The 20,676-nt window shown below is 40.4% G+C and overlaps 1 protein-coding gene across 2 annotated transcripts in view; it reads left to right on the top strand.

Annotated features, from left to right (window-relative positions):
* CACHD1 (cache domain containing 1) overlaps positions 1–4,207 on the top strand; it is a 152,300-nt gene extending 148,093 nt beyond the window's left edge. For both annotated transcript variants that reach the window (XM_048496091.1, XM_048496090.1), the window contains exon 27: positions 2,498–4,207. In XM_048496091.1, coding sequence (XP_048352048.1) covers positions 2,498–2,736 — 239 coding nt within the window. In that variant the 3' untranslated portion in view covers positions 2,737–4,207. The remainder of the gene's footprint in view (positions 1–2,497) is intronic.
* Positions 4,208–20,676: the final 16,469 nt, after the last annotated feature.

Genomic DNA, 20,676 nt, shown 5'->3' with positions numbered 1-20,676 from the left:
GCCATGCAATTCTTTACACATTTTGATACATATAAAGCTGTCTTTGAGGAATGGAGAATGTTGAGTGTATGAGACTATTTTTGTAGATTTGCAAAAAAAAAATCTTGTAAAATTCCCTTTGAGCAAATCTTACTGTTTTATCTGCGTTTACAGTACATGAAGGTTTTAACTGTAGTCAGGCTAGTGAAGACTGATATTCCTGATGGTGGTTATGGAGACTCTTTTTTCCTTCAATCCATTGCAGCGCTCTGCTTATCATTTCACCCCTTCAGATTATCATAACCTGCATGTTATGAGGTTCAAAGTGAAACTAACTTTGCCAAAAGGAAGCACTGTCGGTAACTATTGCCATCACAAGCAGTCATATGAGCCTTGCTTATGGGTCCAGAATGTCAATAGATTTTCTGATGCAATAGAAACTAAATTTGTGATCCTAGAGCACTTTGAGGAGTGCAGATTACCAAGGGTCTGCACATGAAGAAGGGAGGAACAGTGACAGTCAAGGGGGAACAAGGGAACCACTGCACAGCCTTATCCCCTTCTATTGCCTATCAGTCAGTTGTTCTTTCCGAGGAATGGCACCCTCAGTCACCATCACTGAACATCAAAAGAAACGAGGAGGAAAGCTAAGCTAGGTTGACCTTTCTCCTTCATTCCACCCCTCCCACTTTCTCCTCACCAATGGTTTGTTAATTCTGTCTTGGATCAGTTAGCCTGCCATTATTTTCGTTCACTGTGATTCTTTCCCCCAAAAGCCTTCTGCATGCTACAAATGCTTTGTAAGATAGAAATGGAAGTCTCTTGTATCAGTGTGAGGCAAACTCCCCACTTCTTTGTTTCTTCTGTGCAGAAAAGGTGTGTGGTTCGGTCATCTCCAATGATGTAAGAAACCTTCCCCAAGATCACAAAGATCACAAAACCTTCCCACAAATCACAAAGAGGGGAGAGAGCTGTACTGGGCATTTTGCCTGTCCAGAAGGCAAGGGATTTGTGATGAGACATGCCATCATTTGCTCCTCATTCATCAGTTCCTTGGTCTATGTATACAGAGACTTCAACTCCTGTCCACTGCTTCTATGTAGCTATTTCTGCTGTGCCAGCTCTCATTCCCACATACATGTATATGCTCTTTCCCCTCCATTACTGTGAAAAATATACAGAATGAGATCTCTCTATGAGTTTTGTGTAGCTGGGATAGGTAGTAGAAAACCTGGTTGAGCTTCAAATACTGCAGGAGGGGGGCAGCAAGCCCTATCTGGATCTAGCAGTTATGAGATAATTTAGATTTATTGGGGAGAAATACAAATGTTCACCTAACATTCTTCTCTTTTACTGGTAATTGTTGATCCCAGTTTAAATTGAGCCTGGAGGAACTCTCCTATGCCTAGGCGTGAAGTTTTGAAGGCAGTGGCCTACATCATTAAGTCACCTTTTTGTCAGAAATCTGAAATCGGCTATTCAAGCTGCAGGAATCATGTATATCTTATTTTTATACATGTTCTGTGGGACTTTTTTGCAGTAGGAGTTAGTCCCAAATAAGTATGCTTGCAACCCTAGTCTCTCATGCTGTGTGGCACACTTACTAGGCTGCAATTCTATGACAGTGTTTTTGCTTTGATACCAAAGTGCATCCACTGCAACATTAAAAATAATGGCAGATGTCAGCCACCTGGACTGAAAGATACCATTTGATTCTTCCTGATGGTTATTATTTAAAAGAGAATATCCAGTTATTATACATGCATAGTAAATACGCAGAACACTTGCAGTAGTTTAAAAAAAAATAGTTTCTATTTTTGTGCTTACTATCCAAATCATAATAAAGTATGCTCACCAGAATATATTTATCTGTATATTAAAACTAAATATATATTTAAACTACTAAAACTAAAATTTAAAAAGAGTTTTTTAAAAAAATATGTAGGACCAAACTAATATTTTGCTGTAAACCTTGATCATTCTGTACTTTACTAGGAATTGGACCATTAAATATTAAACATAGTGGAATGGTATTTGCTTTGCTTTTATTTTGACCATTGTCAATGTCTGTAACTTTTGTGTCAATTTATGAAGTTCTGAACTATTTCTCTGGAGATTTGGCTTGTCAGGAGGCTGTGGCTGCAATCCTAAGAATGCTTTACTGGAAGTAAGCCACGTTAAATTAAACAGAACATACTTCTGAACAGACCTGCTTAGGGGTTGCTCCTTTTGTTTCAGACATCTTTCGTTAGTGTTGTCTGTTGGCCTCAGTTAAGTTAGTGTAAGAGTATTACAGATTCACTTTTTAAAATCCATCCATGATGTGAGCAGAACATTTTTGTTTGGACCAGATGTTTCACTGCCACCCTTTAAAGAGATAATGATCAATTGCACAGAGATGTTGAATTAAGGGAACCAAAATTATATGCATCTTTTAGCACTGAAACATCTGAGAGTTTTGTTTCCTTTGTTTTTTGCTACAAAGTTGTTGTTTCTGACCTGTGGCTTTACCTTGCAGGGTACAGCACTATGAGTCCTCAAGAAGACAGTGAAAACCCTCCCTGTAATAATGACCCATTATCAGCTGGTGTAGATGTGGGAAATCATGATGAAGATTTAGACCTGGATACCCCCCCACAGACTGCTGCACTCTTGAGTCACAAGTTTCACCACTACAGGTTGCACCATCCCACGCTTCATCACAGTCATCACTTACAGGCTGCAGTCACAGTACATACTGTAGATGCAGAATGCTAATGGCCTTGAAGGAAAATACCGCTAATGAACACTGATCTGGGAACAACAGGCAGACTTTTTTGTACCTTTACCAGACACGGTTCTGACTAACTTGCTGAGACTCATTTCACATCAAAACTTTACATTTCTGAAATGTAATGTTGGCTCTAAAGTGGAGTACAAATTAGCATGATGAATGAACCTGCCATAACATTCAATAAAATGGAACAGTAGGAATGTTCAGCCTCCAAACACAGGAAGAAAGGTTTACACAGTAAATTGAACCTTTTGAACCCTGTTAATCTGAGCTAAGGAAAGTGTGCTCAGACAAAGGAGAGGTAGAGAGAGCAGTTTGCTTTCCTTAACTGGAAGAATGGAAATCTTTGGAGCTGGAGACAAAGAAGGAGCTGGATCCAAAAATAGTAGTTACCATGTGGTTTCCATTTGTTGAGAGGGTTTTAAAAAAAATATTCAGTGCTCTTACAAATCACTGTATGGGACCTAAGACAGTGCATCTCAAGATTTTTAAATAAAGGATTATTTTTGTACTATTTATTGAACTCAAAGCATTCATGAACTCCAAAGGAGATAGATGAACTAAAGAACAAGCATAGAAATCTCCACAGACGCAGCCTTTAATTATGTTGGGGATATTACGGATCTTTCCAAGAAGACATCCCTGTGAATGGATATCAGCTACCCCTCCCCTCCCCACACACACGCACATTGCTATAAAGGGAAAATGAAGAAATTGTGTGCTGATTTGTTTACATTATTAATGTTTTGTTTCCATGGCCATTTTTGTACACTTTGAAGATGGTTTATAACATAGTATTTTTAAATCTATTTTAATGTGAGGAAGAGGGATACCATGCCTCTTGGCTGAAGCACTGAGGAATTATTTCTCTCGCCCTGCTCTCCACACCAGACTGGGATAAAATTCCAGCCAATGTAGCAATGTCATGTTCAAATAACATTCATGATCAGTAAACTAAAATAATATTCCTGTTGTTTCATTCCCTTTTCACATAACAACGAATATATGAGAGGCAAATAGAATGCCTGGTAAAATTTTGATTGTGAGGGGTCTGTTTTGCAACCAAGGATGAGCTTCTGTCATCTTTGTCTGGAATTTAACAGTGCTATAGGGCTTAATCATGCAGGGCTTAATCCAATCTGACTAGTAACACATGGGACATCTTAATTTTAAACTAGTTTTAAATCACAGTGTTTGTGTGGTATAGATTCACAATTTGTGTTTAAAATATGAAAAAAAATTGCACTGTGCATATAATAAACATCCATTTATATGTAGGGTTTTTTAAAAAAGAGATCTCTGGATGTTGTTTTAATGATAGGGTACTTTAATACTTATGTAAAAAGAATTGGTTCTTAAACAGTATGGTAAAGTAAGTATGTGTGTGCTATCCAAATCCCCTTTATACTATGTATAAAATTACAATCTCTAGTGGAATAAACTGTATATAAAGAATGGGTCTATGAATTACTCTTGATGGGTGAACATAACTTTGTTTCATTAAGCCATTATTTTAAATCAAAATTTAACTGTATAAACTCTGCAGTACCAGGCTTTCCCACACTCATTATCTCCCTCATTTCTTACTTGTTTATGTTCCAGAATTCTTTGAGAAACACTGTTGGGCAGTATGAGTGAGTGAGTGAGTGAGTGAGTGAGTGAGTGAGTGAGTGAGTGAGTGAGTGAGTGAGTGAGTGAGTGAGTGAGTGAGTGAGTGAGTGAGTGAGTGAGTGAGTGAGTGAGTGAGTGAGTGAGTGAGTGAGAGAGAAAAACTTACCTCATTTTTCTAGGCAGCCCATTCCACCAGACTGGCTCTGCCACTGAAGGAGCCTGAGTTTTTGCTGAGACCATCCTGACCTTGCTTCCTTAGCAGTCTGGGACCTTTGTATCTGTGGGACCACCTCTCCAGTTATACTTTCCGGAGAGCTTTACAGTCAAGAAAACAGCTTATTGGTGATCCTTGGGCCAAAAGTGGTCCAGCTGTCCTTGACTAGGCCTAGGGCTTTTTCAGTCTGGTGAAATGCTCTGTCAAACAAGATCAGAACCATGTGGAACTGGTACAGTGCCACAGGATCTTCAAGAGCTATTCCACCAGGCTTATAGTTGAGGACAGCAACAATATTCCATCTGTTTAACCTCCCCATTCTGTTTTTCTTTTCCTTTTCCCTGTCCTTACTTTCTTTTGTAGATATGATTTTTTTAATCCCACTTCTCTTAAATGGTTTTATGGTGCTGTATCGCTGAAATGTATGAATTTTATTTTACTGTATTTATGAGGTTTTCTGTTGTACGATGCCCTGATACCATCTCATAAATCAGACAAATAAATAAATGTCAGGACTTTAAGCAGCCCTGTTTTGATGAGTGTAGAACTCTGTAAGGGCTCATAGTCAGAGAGCCAGTGCCAGTAAGTCAACCCCAGTTCATTAAGACCTTTGAAGATTAAAATAAACACTTCAAGTTGAACTCTGAAACTAACTGGCAGCCAATGTAGATATATAAAGATTTCAGTTGCCTGGCCAAATATATTGGATTCCCTCAACAACCAGGCAACTACTATCAGTACTACCTGGGAAACAAAGTTTCAGATACTTAGGCAGACAACCCATATAGAGTGTGTGACAATAATCTACCCTTGAGATTTTAATAGCATGTATCAACATATCTAGATTGTCTGTTTCCAAGACGGGACACAATTTTCAAGCTAGGTATATTTGAAGGAAAATATTCTTAGCCTTTCCAACCAGCATGCTCTCCTTGTCTAGATTCAGCTTTCGCTTGTTCTGCTTTAGCCACTTGACCTCCAGACAAAACTCTATAAACAAGATGGCTGCATCAAGGACCTTAGAGATATATTCAAATGGGTTTCATCTGTATAGTGATATCCAAACTCAGACTCTGTATAATCCTACCAAGTGGCTGCACAGCATAGGGAAGAGGACAGAGTTGTGGAAACATCCCACATGTCAACTCCTGGGAATTCAGTTCCACATCTCCCCTCACTACTTTGCATTCCATGATAGCTGAAAGATTGGAACAACTTCAAGATTATTCTAATGTCCATCTGGAGCTCCAGGCAATGCATAAAGACTTTACAGAGTATCAAGTGCTGCAGAGTGATCTAACAAAATTAGCAGCAAAGCATTGCCTATATCCATCTGCATATTCAGTGGTAAACCAAAAAGTTGGGATCTTTTTTAAGAGAGTGGAAAGTGCTTAGGAGCAACCCTATTTAACGAACCTTGAATTTCAGACCTCCAGTAAAACCTCAGTTGCATCACTGACCAAATTCTCAACATCCACCAGAGCATTCTGTGGAACCTTATTTTATCAATAAATTTTTGTAGGCAGATTGACTTCATGAGATCCATGCCTTTGCAGAAAGAGGAAGGCAGGATCACAGCCTTCAGCAGTAAAGCTCTCACCCTTCTTCCTTACTTCTGGTACTGTTTACTACTGGCCTGCTAACTGCATTGTATGATGTTCTGTGGTGAGAACTCAGATTCCAACTGTTCCTTTCAAGGTGTATCACATGACAGTCAACTAAAGTAATAAGGAATAGGTGGAAAAATATCGCTTAGTCACAGTTTTCACATGTTCTGTCCAAAACTGACACTGCTTTCTGTATAACTAGAAGCCTGGTAGTGCCTTTTCAAGGTCAGCTCTCAAGAAAGAGAGAATTGGACAACATAAAAGAGAACTAGTCCTCCAATACCTCAATGTTACCTATAGAAGCACATTTTGATGAGAATGTGATGAAAAATAATGATATTATAACATACAAAGATATGATGGATAGCCAAGAAGAGATTAAATTCTGGCAAAAAAATAAAAGCTGAAGGTAAAAAAATACAATGGCTTTTATATTTTCAGTTAGTCTCAATATTAAGAAGAGAAATTAACAAGAGGAATAATAAAAGAACTGAAAAGTTGAAAAGGTGATCATGCAGCAAAATAACATTTACTAGAAGTAATATATAAATTCTATTCCAGTTTGACACACAAATTGATCCAGTGAAAACATGCATGATCAAATGGATGCAAAAAGTTGAGGAAAAAATATCATTTGACAATGGGGAACTGGACAAAAGGCATACAATTTACATCTTGTCAAACTTTAATTTTAAAAAATGGTATAACAAGTTTTATTGTTGGTACACCACCCCAAACGACATTTAAAAGATTGATAAGAATTATGAAGGAAAATGCTGGAAATGTACAGAAGCAGATGGCTCCTTTTATCATATGTGGTGGTCATGCAAAAAAGTGAAACAAATTTAGAAAGACATACACGCAGAAATTCAAAATTATTTTTTAAATGACATTTGCTATGGATACTATGGTAATTTGCTATGGATACAATGCCACCAGGTATGCTACCATAGAACATCCTGAACATTTTAGAGGAATTGTTTCAATTCCTGAGGACAGCGGCCAGAGTTATATTGCAACAAAATGGAAGGCAGAAGAATGCCCCAACTTAGAGAACTGGGAAAATAAATCAAGGGAATACGCAACAGTGGCAAAGCTAATGAATTGTGTGAATAGGAGGCCAAGAATGTCAAGATAAATGGAAAATGTACTTCTCAAAACCAATTAACAATGAAAAATAAAAATATGGTTGAAATTATATGTATAATTGCTAATAATTGCTTATATTTTAGTATATTGAAAACTGCTTTGAAAGTTTAAAAAGGAAAAATGAATGAATATAGTTTGATGGTATGAGACATATTTTGTAAGAAATGTTTTAGAAACTAATGAAAGTAACCATATATCTTTTCCCCAATAATACTGTTCATTAGAATTTGCTTGCTTGAAAAGAATTGTAAAACATGTTAATTTGCTTATGATATTACAGAATATTATTTGTATAACCATGCTGCTTCTCTTAGTGCCTAGAACAGTATTCAAGAGGCCCATCTTCCTCTCTATTGTTCTTATTGCTTTTTGTTTTTCATTCTGTTAATAGTGAAAAATAAATATATAAAAATGAGAGAGTTGGAGATGGAGTAAATGTTCTCCATCTCTGTATCAAGCCCCATTCTGCCAGAAAAAAATTTGCAAGAAGAGGCACTAATATTGCAATCTATGGCACTCCATGATTGGATAATTCAGCAGGTTGAGCCAAGGAATAGAACTGAAGTAAGGATGAATGAGGGAAGTATCTGGGGCCCAGGGGAAAAAAGCAGAAGTAGACATATTATTTAGTGGAAATTATTAGGAATGATCAGAAGTCTCAAGGATTAGAAAATTGATATATGGGGACAATAATGCTTGCTTGCCTCCCAGGTAATATGTGTGAAGCATGAGCTGCATGGCCAACGGTAAGTCTGCTCTCATCAGGTCTTGGAGGTTAAACAATGTCAGCTCTGGTTAGTACTTGGACCAGCAAGGAAGTCCAGGATTGCTACATAGAGGCAAGCTATGGCAAACCACCTCTGTTCATCTCTTACCTTGAAAACCATACCTTAAAAAGCCTTAAGTCAGCCATGACTTGATGCCACTTTCCCCCTCCACTATGCATGAACCACTTTAAACCTTAAGGAATCATATAAATGACAGGGTATTATTGTTTGTAGATAAAAAGGTTGGGTAGGGGCAATTAGACATAGGCTCATTCCGCACACGCAGAATAATGCACTTTCAAGCTGCTTTCAGGGCTCTTTGAAGCTGTGCGGAATGGCAAAAACAGTTGTGAAAGCAGCTTGAAAGTGCATTATTTTGCGTGTGCGGAATGAGCCTTAGAGACCTAAATTTCCCCAATTCCATTTAGTGTTCATTTCTGTGTCCTGAATAGTTTTACATGGGTTATCATCAAGCAGTCTTTGGTATCTGGTGGGTTTTCCGGGCCACACAGACCACGGCCACACAGCCCGAAAAACCCACCAGAACCAGTTGAATCCAGCCGTGAAAGCCTTCGACAATACAGTCTTTGGTATGCTTGTGTACTTCCCACCAAGCATGCAACACACACACACACATGTACATACAGTTCTGTTTCTGCAAGCATCTTGCCATAGTTCAGCTACCAATAATAACTGATCCCTGTCAGTACATGAAATGTATACTTTATTTTCTCTGCAAAGGATTTGGAAAAAGGAGGGGTGCATATATAAGCAAGATTGGAATTGTAAAATAAATCCATTCAAGAAATATGTTGTTCTGAGTGATCCTCATACAACACAGATGACAAAATACTTGTACTAGCAGCATTTATTTGTATAAGCAGTGCCATCAAACAAAACAAATACTTCCAGTATTGTTCAAGGGACATCAGAGCTGCACAATTAGTCTTAGCTCCCTTCTGAATAGCCCTATATAACACACTAGCAGGGCACCCGTGCTTTGCTACGCATACTTCATCACAGCCTTTCTGTTAACTTCGGGGTGACATTCAACATACTTTTTTGCAGCCTGTTTGTGAACTTTCAGGTGACATGCAGCATATTTCCTCACAGCCTGTCTGTGGACTGATGGGTTTGTTTTCAAATAGGTTCACATGCGTTGTGGAGGGCGGTGGTAGAGTGCAGTTGGTGAAGGACATGAAGCTGGTGGTGTTGAATTGTCACCCTTAGAATGTTCGTGCAGCATGTCTGTGGACTGAGCGGTTGGTTTGCCCTTAGAATGTTCGCGCAGATGGCCAGAGATGAGCAGTTTAAACAGTAAATAGGTAATAAATCGAGTGAAAGTGAATATTTTGGGAAATCCTTTCTTAGTGAGCACCGGGAGTACATAAGGAACAGGTGTGCCAAATTTCATGTGTGTGGCTTCGGTGGTTTTTGAGTTCTGTTGATGAGTCAGTCAGTGGTATTTCGCATTTATAGACATAGATTCTATGAGCAACAGCCATGAAAATGTACTTCTCGGGCAGTTTGCTCACATCAAGAGGATATTCACACACTATTGTCATAGGATTTTTGATGCTGGGTTGACAGACAGTGTGCCATCTCATTGAACAGCACAGAAGAATTATTCCTTCAGCCATTGTATTTTCATTGTAATTGATTTATAACCGTGGCCCACCAACTTCTGCACCGCACCAGATTTGTTAAAAACAGATCCTAATATATCAATTTATATCCTCTTTTCCAATCTGGGCTGCCAGATCTGATTAGGTTATCTTTATTGCTGAATAATTCTGACCCTGGTTTTTGTGAAAAGGTTGCCAATTTTATTATGGAGATAGCTGAAACTATCTAATAGTATGTGTCTGCTGTGGTCCTTTTGGTGTTTTTTTTTGCTATTATTATTTATTTTGCTTTCTGATTATGCCAATAAAGGCTAATGTATATATGTATGTAATTGATTTATTCAAAGTGTGGCAATAAACTACAATTGAGTCACAGCTACAATTTCATAATAACTAACAAATGGGGGCTTCTGGAGAGAATATGATCTCACTGCAGCCCCCACCATTGCTACTCCTGACCTCCTCACGGCCCTGTTCTGCTGCCAGCATATCTGGTGCTCTGGGTAAGCGTAGCAAGGCCTCCTCTGTCTCTGCCCCACTCTATTGTTGATTGGCCTGGCTCTGCTCAGGGTGGGCAGCAGCAGCTGAACAGCATTGTTTACACAGACAACTTTTTTTTAATAAATTGGGATTTAAAATCCCCTTATTTTCTTTTCAGATTTTTCTGCAGACGCAGGGGTCTCCCAAGTCAGCAGAAAAAACTGTTGGAAAAGTGTACCCCCTATCCCCAGATTTAAGTATCTGCAGGCAGGGGGCATATGTGAGAATTAAATATTTAGATAATTTTAGGTTTTCCCCAGCTCATGGTGGTTTGTTATATAGAGAGAGGTTTCTTTTTTGCATGTTTGGGACTAAAGGGATCCATGTTAGTTGTAGATCAAGGTCATTCCCAATGGTGGATTAAAAGCCTGGCTCTTGCTGGCTCTGCTTTAACTTTAAGATCGTATGCCATTTAACTGATATTTTCTGCCTGGCTCCCTGTCAATTAAATAAGCTTTAGTATATTTGGGAGACTATTTTTTTCCCAAGACAACTATGTGTGGCATTCAAGGCACTGAAAGAATTGCCTGATGTTTGCCAGTGTTAAATGATTATAATGTTTTAGTGGCAGATGATGGAACATGCATTGATTTGTATTATGCTTTTGAGACCAGCATCAGCAAACGAGTAACTTGGCTTGCTTTTCCAAGGTCAAACAACATAGTTTGCATTTAAGAGAATTAATGTTGTTGACCAAAATAGACATTTATATAGTAAAAATAAGACATTGCAAGTAATGCAATTTAGAAAGAAGCGTTTATATTGTACTACTTATTGAGCCATGATTTAGAACCAATAACTATCATTGCTAAAAATAGGTGCACAATGTCCTCAGTTATCTATCAAATGGTCAAAGAGCTGTAAGATGGACCTGGGGCTTTGTGCTATAGCTACATGTTATGTCATAGACAGGATTATGAAAAGGCAATTTGTTCTCAGTCTTCTGGTCCAAGGCTGTCAGTAGCCCTCCCCCACTCTCACTTGACCCAGCAAGGGGCCAGGAGAGCCACAGGTGCCCACCATCCTCATTCACTCATTCCTGGAGGGCTGGAAGGAGACAATGGCTGGGCCTCTTGACAACAGACATTTCATAGCCTGAAAGGAGGAGGAGCCAGACAGTCCAACAAGTGGCAAAAGCCACAGAGGCAAAGGACCCACCTGCCCATTAGCAGCTGTCATGCAGGGGGTGAAGAGTCCAACTTGTTTGGTGATGACAGATGGGGGTAAGAACCAGAAATGGGATCAAACCAGGACAGGGAGGAAGCTATGATGGATGGGCAAATAATGCCCTGGCATCTCAAGGTCAGGCTCAGGGTAAAGGGAAATGACTGCAAGGGGGAAAGGGCAGGAACACTCATCATTTTGTGAATGCCAAAGGGGGAGCATGGGAAGTTGGGATTGGGAATGAGCTGGATAGGGGTGGGACCAGGAAAGTCTTGGTTACCTGGCCAGGGAGGAAGAAAGAGACTGATCTCTGACAGGGAAGAAAGACCAAGAGAGCCAGAAGAGGGACCACAGTAGTGGAACCCTTTCTCTTTCCCAATTCTGAGGCCAGTAGTCAACATGCCTTCTTCAGGGTCAGGGCAGGACAGCAGAAAGCCAGGAGCCCCTGTTGGGGGCAGGGGAGCCTGGTAAAGGTGAAAGGTTTTGAGGCCAGGAAGTCTAGATTCCTAACATATTAATAATCATCTTACATTGAATTGGTGCACTGGCCAGTGCAGCCAAACAAACTTACTGTCAGCAGATTAAAACTCTTGTGTTCCTCAGGCAGGTTGTGCTGTAAATCAGTGAGGATCAAAATTGTTAATTATGTGTTCTTCAACTGAACTATGTAATTGCTGCTAGGTGTTTGGGCATTGATAACTAGGCCCCTTATAAAGCTACTCTGGTGGTGGAAAGTGCAAAGTCACAGCTGACTTATGGTGATTCCATAAGATTTCCTTGAAAAGAAACCTTTGGTGGTAGTTTGCCATTGCCTGCCTCAATGTGACTCTGAGAGTTCTGAGAGAACTGTGACTGGCCCAAAGTCAACCTATAGGCTTCATGTGGAGAAGTAGGGAACTGAACCCAGTTCTCCACATTCGAATTCACAGTTCTAAACCACTACACCACACTGGCTCTTTTAATGCCTCCACATTCAAAGGCATTAACCCTCTGAATCCTTAGCCTCTGTGCCCTGTTGTTTGACCTCCAGAGGAACTGGGTGGCTTCATTGTGAGATGTGATGCTGAACAAGACAGACCACTAGATTGATCCAGTCGGGTTCTTCTTATGTTCTTATGAAGTGAACTATAATGCATATAGACCTGTTTTTTAAAATTCAATGCCCTGTTCTCCCTTACTTCATAATTTTGAATACAACGTATCTATTAATGCCATTCTATTTGCCATGAAATATTCTTTTAATTTTCTATTCCTTCTCAGAACTAAATGTTTTATATTATTTATTGTAGCTTGTTATACCAGATAGACATAGATAGGTCATGGAGGAAAGTGCCATCAAGTTGCAGCTGACTTATAGTGACCATGTAGGATTTTCAAGACAAGAGAAGTTCAGAGGTGGTTTGCCATTGCCTGCCTCTGCATAGAAACTCTGGACTCCCTTGGTGGTTTCCTGTCCAAATACTAACCAGGACAACCTTGTTTAGCTTCTGACATCTGATGAGATCAGTTTAGCCTAGGTCATCCAGGCCAAGGCAGACATATATTAACTTACTCTAATATCTACCCCACCCAAGATGGAAGCAGGTAACCACCATGCAGTCAATCTCAGTCTCAGGCCATTTCTGCATGGCCACACTGGGGTTGCGTTGGCATATACAATGCCGACGCCCCCCCCCCGGGACCGTTCACACAAACGGTCCTGGTAGGGGCAGGGAAGAGGGCGCAGCACTGCACCATCATCTGATCGACGTACCTTCCCTGTGACCTTCCGGCGCCTCGCCCAGGCCAGAGGACACGCCCCCCTGCCCTGCGTAACAGCTCTGGAGTCGCAGGGCAGGGGGGCATGTCCCCAAGCCTGGGCAATGCGCCAGAAGGTCGCAGGGAAAGTATGTCGATCGGGAAGGGGGGGATGGCGCCTTCCAGCCGCTGACGTTCGCACGGCAGCCGCTGGAAACAGCTGTTTCCAGAAAACCTCACTCGGGGAGCGAGGTTTGGAAACAGCGGCTTCGCGCCGCTGGGGGGGAGCAAGGGTGGTGCGGCTGCATCGCAGCCACGCCCTCCATGCGAACAGCTCCTTAGGGACAGCGTTTTTGCCGTCCCTAGGGCGCTGTAAATGGCCCGTGCAGAAAGGGCCTTAAATAGTATTGTGCAAAGTGAATAACAAAAGTATTTTGAGAAGGGAAGAATTCTACTGCTCTATCAGTAATCACTCTATTTTATTTGAATAATTTAAAATGAATCATTTTATTGTGCTGCTGCCAAAATCCAGAAAATAAACATAAAATCACAGAAAGCATAGTTAAGTCAAAAAATGTAGCACAGACATATGCACCAAAAGAGGTGATAGAAAAAGAATCAAGAGGTTTTTATCGAAATTCAACGGTCCTTGGCAAATATTTCTTTCCCTGTTTCAAAACTTGCAATTTAGTCTTAAGCAAATTTCCTCAAGTCTGTCAAGAGAGTATCCACCTTGGAGGATTTTTTTTAGTCTCAACTGGTTGTGTACCTCTTGTAGGTGCAGAATTCACTCCCCCATATCAGTCTCTCTCAAGGTCATGTTCCCGAACAGGCTTAATTGGATTATGAATTTCAGCTGAGAATCTCAGTTGGAAGGGAGAAAGTTCACTAATTCCCTATGATTTGTGTGTGGTGGGGGGGAGGTGTCAGTGGGTAGGGCCAGCTTTCTCCATAAATGTATCTAATAAGAAGAATAGTCTCTCATCCCTTTTGCCCTTCCCCCTCCTTGCTGCAGAAAGACACTTGTATTAAGTTTGGAGGTGGTCTCTACGGAACATAGTGCCTGCCCATTGGGGAGCAAAGGAAGAGAGTCTGGCAGCTGAAGACTGGTGGGCCTATCCATAGAGCTTTGGTGGACACTTTCCTTCTTCTGCTTAGAACCAGGTGTGGCAGTGGGGCAGACAGTGGGTGTTCCTTGCCACTGGGCCCTCCAACCTCTCCAGAAAGAAAAAAAGAGGAGAGAGGCAGGCTGAGAGCTCCGCCAACCACAGCCCTTGCTTGACTGACTGGCAAAATGCAATCCTATCCCCCACCCCCGAGATCCAGAAGCTAATGGGCAAGCTGGGCTCTGAGTTGGGTTAGGGGAACTGGCAGAAAGTCATGCCTGCCACAGTATAGTCTGATGCCCCATGTGCTGGACAGGGTTGTAAACAGCTGCCATGGGAGGTGGAGGGAGAATGTCCTTGTGCTTTAGTACCCGCTTAATGCACAGCAGTGAGGGAGGCAGTCCTTGCATGGCACAGAACCCATTTGTCTTCCCTGCAAACCAGCAGCCTACAAAGCCTCTCTCTGTTCAAGGGGCTGGGCCCCTGCTCGCTGTGAGTGTGTTCTCTGCTGTGTGCACAGCTGGCTGGCAGGGGAGCAAGCAGGAGAGTGAAGGGGGGAGCCGACCTGGTCTTCTGTGCACATGCCTGCCCTCTCCCATCTCCATCTCCAGCACCTGCACCAGTGGGTGCTGGAGCCACAGCCCTGGGGAGGAAGAGGGGCAGGGCTGGCCGTGGCATTGGGGGCAGCTGAGCATGGAGTTGAGCAGGGGCAGTATCACAAGCAGGCAGACAAGCAGGGATGGCGTCATGGGCACATGCCATAGCTGTCATACCTTGTATACACCACTGGTTAAGCTTGGGAAAAATTATGCCTTAAGAACCAACTATGCTGTGTTAGGATTTCAGTAAGTAGTTAGAAAGTTAACTTTGTTATTTTTGGTGCATTCTGTCATAACTGAACTGTACACTTTATTTTACTATCTATAAGTATTTTTTTCTCTAATACTTTTGAGCTCTTACTGTGTGAATTAACTGGTGCCAAATCCAGGTGAGCTTTGTTACATTACCATACTACGGCTGGCCTGCTGTGATAATGTCTCATTCATAAGAGGGCTAACCTGGCATGTATTACTGAGGCTCAGTTAGGAGAGTTGCCTTTCCCAACTATATTCTCTGGGATACTCAGTGATATTTCATCATAGGTCTGATAGAGTGAGTTGGAGTGTTGACATAGTTTATAAGGACTCTATCCCTAGCTCAGTGCTCCATCCAGGACACTTTCAGTTTTGATGCTCTGTTCTTTGAATTGGAATTGAGAAACAGAATTGGGATTCTGCCCATGCCACTGCATAACAGTCTCCTTGCCTGCATTCACAGAAGTGGTCTTGCGGGTGATGTTAAGAACCCATAGGGTGGTTCTCATCGGGAACCTCAACATTCATGCAAAAGCTGGCTTGGGATTTCATGGCCTCCATGACAACCATGGGCCTGAATCAAGTAATAATTGTTACTACACATTGTGCAGATGATTACACTCTTGATCTGGTATTTTGTTCTAAGTGGAATTAATGCAGTCTGAGGATGGAGGAATTGGTGATGGTTCTTTTGTCATGGACTTATTACTGTTTGCCTAGGTTTAAAGGGATACTAAGAGATCCTGGCATACTATGCAAGGATAGAAAATCTATTCAAAAATCCATCTATGGAGCAGATGGATCCAAACAGCTTTCTGGTGGCTCTGTTGATATATCTGGTGCTTCAGTCAAAACCGTGGTTGACCACTGAAATGAAGAAATGTCCTAGGCAGTAGACTCACTCATTCCTAGGTGTCTTGTATCAAGTGCTGGAACACAAGAAACCCCATAGTTTACTGAGGGCTGACAGCCAATGAAAAGACAAGTGAGATGGCTTGAGACACAGTGGAAGGTGATTTGGGACAACTCCAATAAGGCATGAGAAAAGGTCATGTTAAAGCATACTGCATGGTAGTAATAGCAGTAAACAATATTTTTCTGCCACTATTGCATCTGCCCAGTACAGGTCAATGGAACTGTTACAGGTGGTCCGAAGCAAGTTGGGATCTGGTCTGAGGGGGAAGTGTACTGCTGGGTGACCCACTTTGACTGCTTTGCTCAACACTTTGCAGATAAAATCTCTTGCATCTTTTCCAGCTTGGAATATTAGAAGTGTCAGGGTCAGATGGTGCCACGTACTGACTTGTTCAGTTTATTCACCCTGATGATGTGGGCAAAGTCCTTTGAAGTTGGAGACCTACTACCTTGTCCTTTCTGGGGACTTAAATCTGAGGGAGGTGGGTTAGCTGACTAGGTCTGAGTGGTAGTTAATGCCTCCATGAGAGAAGGGGTAGTTCCCCCAGTCTCTTAAAATTTAGAGATTTTTTTCTATCTCACTATTAAATCTATGTATAGACATGAAAACATATATCAAAGACTATAGGCATAATGATAACAATAAACCTCTGAAGTAAGATCAAACATAGAAGAATTGGAACAGTAATGGCATAGAATGACCTCTGCTAGCAAATTTTTTCAATACACAGCCTTCTTCAGATTCAAAGCATGTTCATCTCTTTTTTCCGTCTCATTATTACCCACCCATGTATTGAAAAACTCTTATAACAAGACCACCTGAAATAATCAAAAGCAAAAAGATAAGCTTCAACAAAACTCTTCTAAAAATAATTCAAAATACACCAGAAGACCAAACTTTTAAACTTAAACAACTATACTGTTAAAATCACATCAAAAGTACTATAAATACAAAAGTGAAAGCTCCACATGATTACGAGAAAGTGCATTACTGTGAATATTCAGTTCCACTCTCCCTCTAAAGAAATTAAAGGTCCGAACAGTAAATCAGGAATTGACTCTCACAAATTCATCCCAAACACATACAGAGCCTTACAAAGATCAACACTCATTTAAATAAAATGAAATAAATCAAGTTGGTCATTTAAACCATTTGATTATAAAGTATCTAAAGTGTACACCTTTGAAGTATCTAAAGCATATACCCAAAAGACTATATACCCCTTTGTTAAGTATATAAGAACATGGTTAATAGAAAATATAAAGTATTTAAGAACATGGTTAATATAATAGAATAGAACATGGTTAATATAATAGAAAATGTTCCTCTGTTTCTTTATCTTTTCAACAATAAGAAAGCTGCTGGAACTTTGGTTCTTTTTCACAACATATGGCACAAGTAGTTCTTCTGCGGTTTTGTTATTTAGTTTTCTACAATGTTCTGTGACTCTTATTATAAAGAACTAATGGTCTTGCCATGTTACAATTTAAAAAATGCCTCAGTCCCAATAAATAAGTAACCAGCTTGCTGGGTGTAAAGTGTAGATGACGGGGGAAGGCAATTGTAAACCACCTAGTAAACTTCATGGTATGACATCTCCCCTTGGGTCAGTAATACCTGATGCTTTATCTGTTTACCTTTACCTGTTTAAATTCTGTACCATTCTGTCTAATGGTTGTTAGTTGTAGGGCCTATGAGCTATTAGCACAGTTATTGCTATCTGAAATGACCAAAAGGTCACATAAATTGCTTCTGACTCCTGATAACAAGTGTGAACAAGGGTATCACCAAAAGACTGAGCTGTTCTATATTCTACCAACAGGATTTTTTTTTTGCATTCTGAGACTTCTCTGACCAAGGTATAGCCTCAAGTCACCAGTAGAGAAATCAAAGAACTGGATTCAACGTGATAATCTGGGCAGAGAGGAAACATTGCATTTTATGTATAAGAAAGCACTGTAAGGTAAATTCCTGTGTAACAACTGTACAATGGCCAGTATATCATCACAATAAAATAGGGTTTGTTGATTTTTTTATGTAACTGAACCATCACATGTCCCTTATTAACATACACAACCATACCTAAATATCAAAAATGCACATCACTGCTTTTACATGAGAATTTTAAGGTCAGATGAAGACAATTCACATATGCTGCATTTTCATTTACCTCAAAAATGTTATCAATAACACACAAATAGTCTTACTTTGACTGTAAACTGGAATGTTGAAAAAATGTGTGTTTCTTCCAAATCTGGCATATACATTATGTCTCTATGCTCTTTAAAATCAACATGAAACCACTGGGTAAGGTCCTCTGGAGAGCTGTGCTGCACTGTCATCAATATGTGGATGACACTCAGCACCATCTTGTGCTTCCAACTGGTCCAAAAGAGGTGACAGAAATCCTGACTTGATCCCTTGAGATAGTTTTGTATTGGATGCAAGCTAACAGAAGCTTAATCCTGACAAGACAAATACAATAGGGGATATTCAGCACAGAATAAATAAAGAGCTAGTACAGGAGTACCTGAACACTTTAAATTAATTCAGACCTCCAGGACCTGATGAATTACATCCCAGGGTATTAAAAGAACTGACAGAATTCATCTCAAAACCGCTTGCTATAATCTTTGAGAACTCCTGGAGAACAGGAGAAGTCCCAATGGACTGGAGGAGAGATAATGTTGTCTCTATCTTCAAAAAGAGGGAAAAAGAGGACCCAAACAACTACTACCCAGTCAGCCTGACATCAATACCAGGAAAGATTCCTAGAGCAGATAATTAAGGAGACAGTCTGTAAGCACTTGAAAGGGAATAATGTGATCACTGAAAATCAACATGGGTTTCTCAAAAACAAGACATGCTAGACTAATATTATCTCTTTTTTTAATAGAGTGACAAGCTTGATAAATGAAGGGAATGCTGTGGACGTAGCATACCTTGATTTTAGTAAGGCCTTTGACAAGTGCCCCATGATATTCTTCCAAGTAAACTGGAAAGATGTGGACTAGACAATGCAACTGTTAGATGGATTTGTAATTGGTTGACTGGTCAAACACAAAGAGTGCTCATCAATGGCTCATTTTCATCCTGGTGAGAAGTGAGTAGTGGAGTGCCACAGGGTTCTGTCCTGGGCCCAGTGCTATTCAATATTTTTATCAATGACTTGGATAATGAAACAGAGAGCATGTTAATCAAATTTGCAGATGATACCAAATTAGGAGGGGTAGCTAATACCCCAGAAGACAGTGTCAGGATTCAAAATGATCTGGACAGTAAGAGAGCTGGGCCAAAACTAACAAACTGAATTTCAACAGAGATAAATGCAAGATACTACACTTAGGCAGAAAAAAATGAAATGCACAGATATAGGATGGGAGACACCTGGCTTGACAACACTACATGTGAAAGGGATCTGGGAGTCTTAGTAGACCACAAACTGAACATGAATCAGCAGTGTGATATGGCAGCCAAGAAAGCCAATGCAATTCTAGGATGCATCAATAAGAGTATAGTGTCTAGATCGAGGGAAGGTAGAGTACCACTCTACTCTGCGTTGGTCAGACCTCACCTAGAGTACTGTGTTCAGTTCTGGGCACCGCAATTTAAGAAAGATATTGACAAGCTGAAATGTGTCCAGAAGAGGGCAACCAAAATGGTTACAAGTCTGGAATTCACACCCTACGAAGAGAGACTTAGGGAGCTGGGGATGTTTGGAGAAGCAAAGGTTAAGGGGGGACATGATAGCTATGTTTAAATATTTGAAGGGATTCCATGTCAAAGAGGGAGAAAGCTTGTTTTCTGCTGCCTCAGAGACTAGGACACAGGGCAATGGATTCAAGGTGCAGGAAAAGAGATTCCACCTAAACACAGAAATAACTTTCTGTCAGGGCTGTTTGACAGTGGAATTCACTGTATCGGAGCGTGGTGCAGTCTCCTTTGGAGGTTTTTTAACAGAGGTTGGATGTTCACATGTCAGGAGTGCTTTGATTGTGTGTTCCTTCATGACAGGGGGTTGGACTTGATGGCCCTTGTGGTCTCTTTATGATTCTAGCATTTTAATCTATTTTACTAGTTTTCATCAAACATTTCAATAATTCAACAGCTAGGTATTTTTAAGTAAAATTTTTATTGTTCTTGAAAAATTATTTAGCACTTGTTATAGAGGTGATTCTGTTACTGTCCTTTGTATGTAAAAAGGTGCCCCTCCTATGTAAGTCAAGTAAATCTTATCTGTTTTTCAGAGCACGAGCTAAAAAAGCAGTCTTTTCTCTTTTGTGGGACTCTTATAATCACAATGACATCTTTCTCCTCCATCCTGAATGGTGATTTCTGATGAGTCACCAAGATTTGATCAGCAGTTTCTTTTGCAAAGAATATGACATCTCTGCAAAATCCTCATGGTTTGAATTTTGAGTTAATGCTGTAGATTTTTTCAGTCTTTGCATCCATCTCTTCCTCTTCCATCTCCAAAAATTGAACAGTGCTGAGACAATTTTCTTTTTAAGATTTTATTTTGAAGAATCCTGTTCTGGTATCCATCTCAGCCTTAAGGTTTTCACTTTCAGTCAGTTTTATTACGGCCATTAGGCCAGCAAAAGGGTTTTCACTTTTGTCTGGTGTTAAGAACA

The sequence above is a fragment of the Sphaerodactylus townsendi genome, linkage group LG05 (assembly GCF_021028975.2).
Source record: "Sphaerodactylus townsendi isolate TG3544 linkage group LG05, MPM_Stown_v2.3, whole genome shotgun sequence".
Lineage (NCBI taxonomy): Eukaryota > Metazoa > Chordata > Lepidosauria > Squamata > Sphaerodactylidae > Sphaerodactylus > Sphaerodactylus townsendi.
This window is presented reverse-complemented; position numbering and strand designations above follow the sequence as displayed.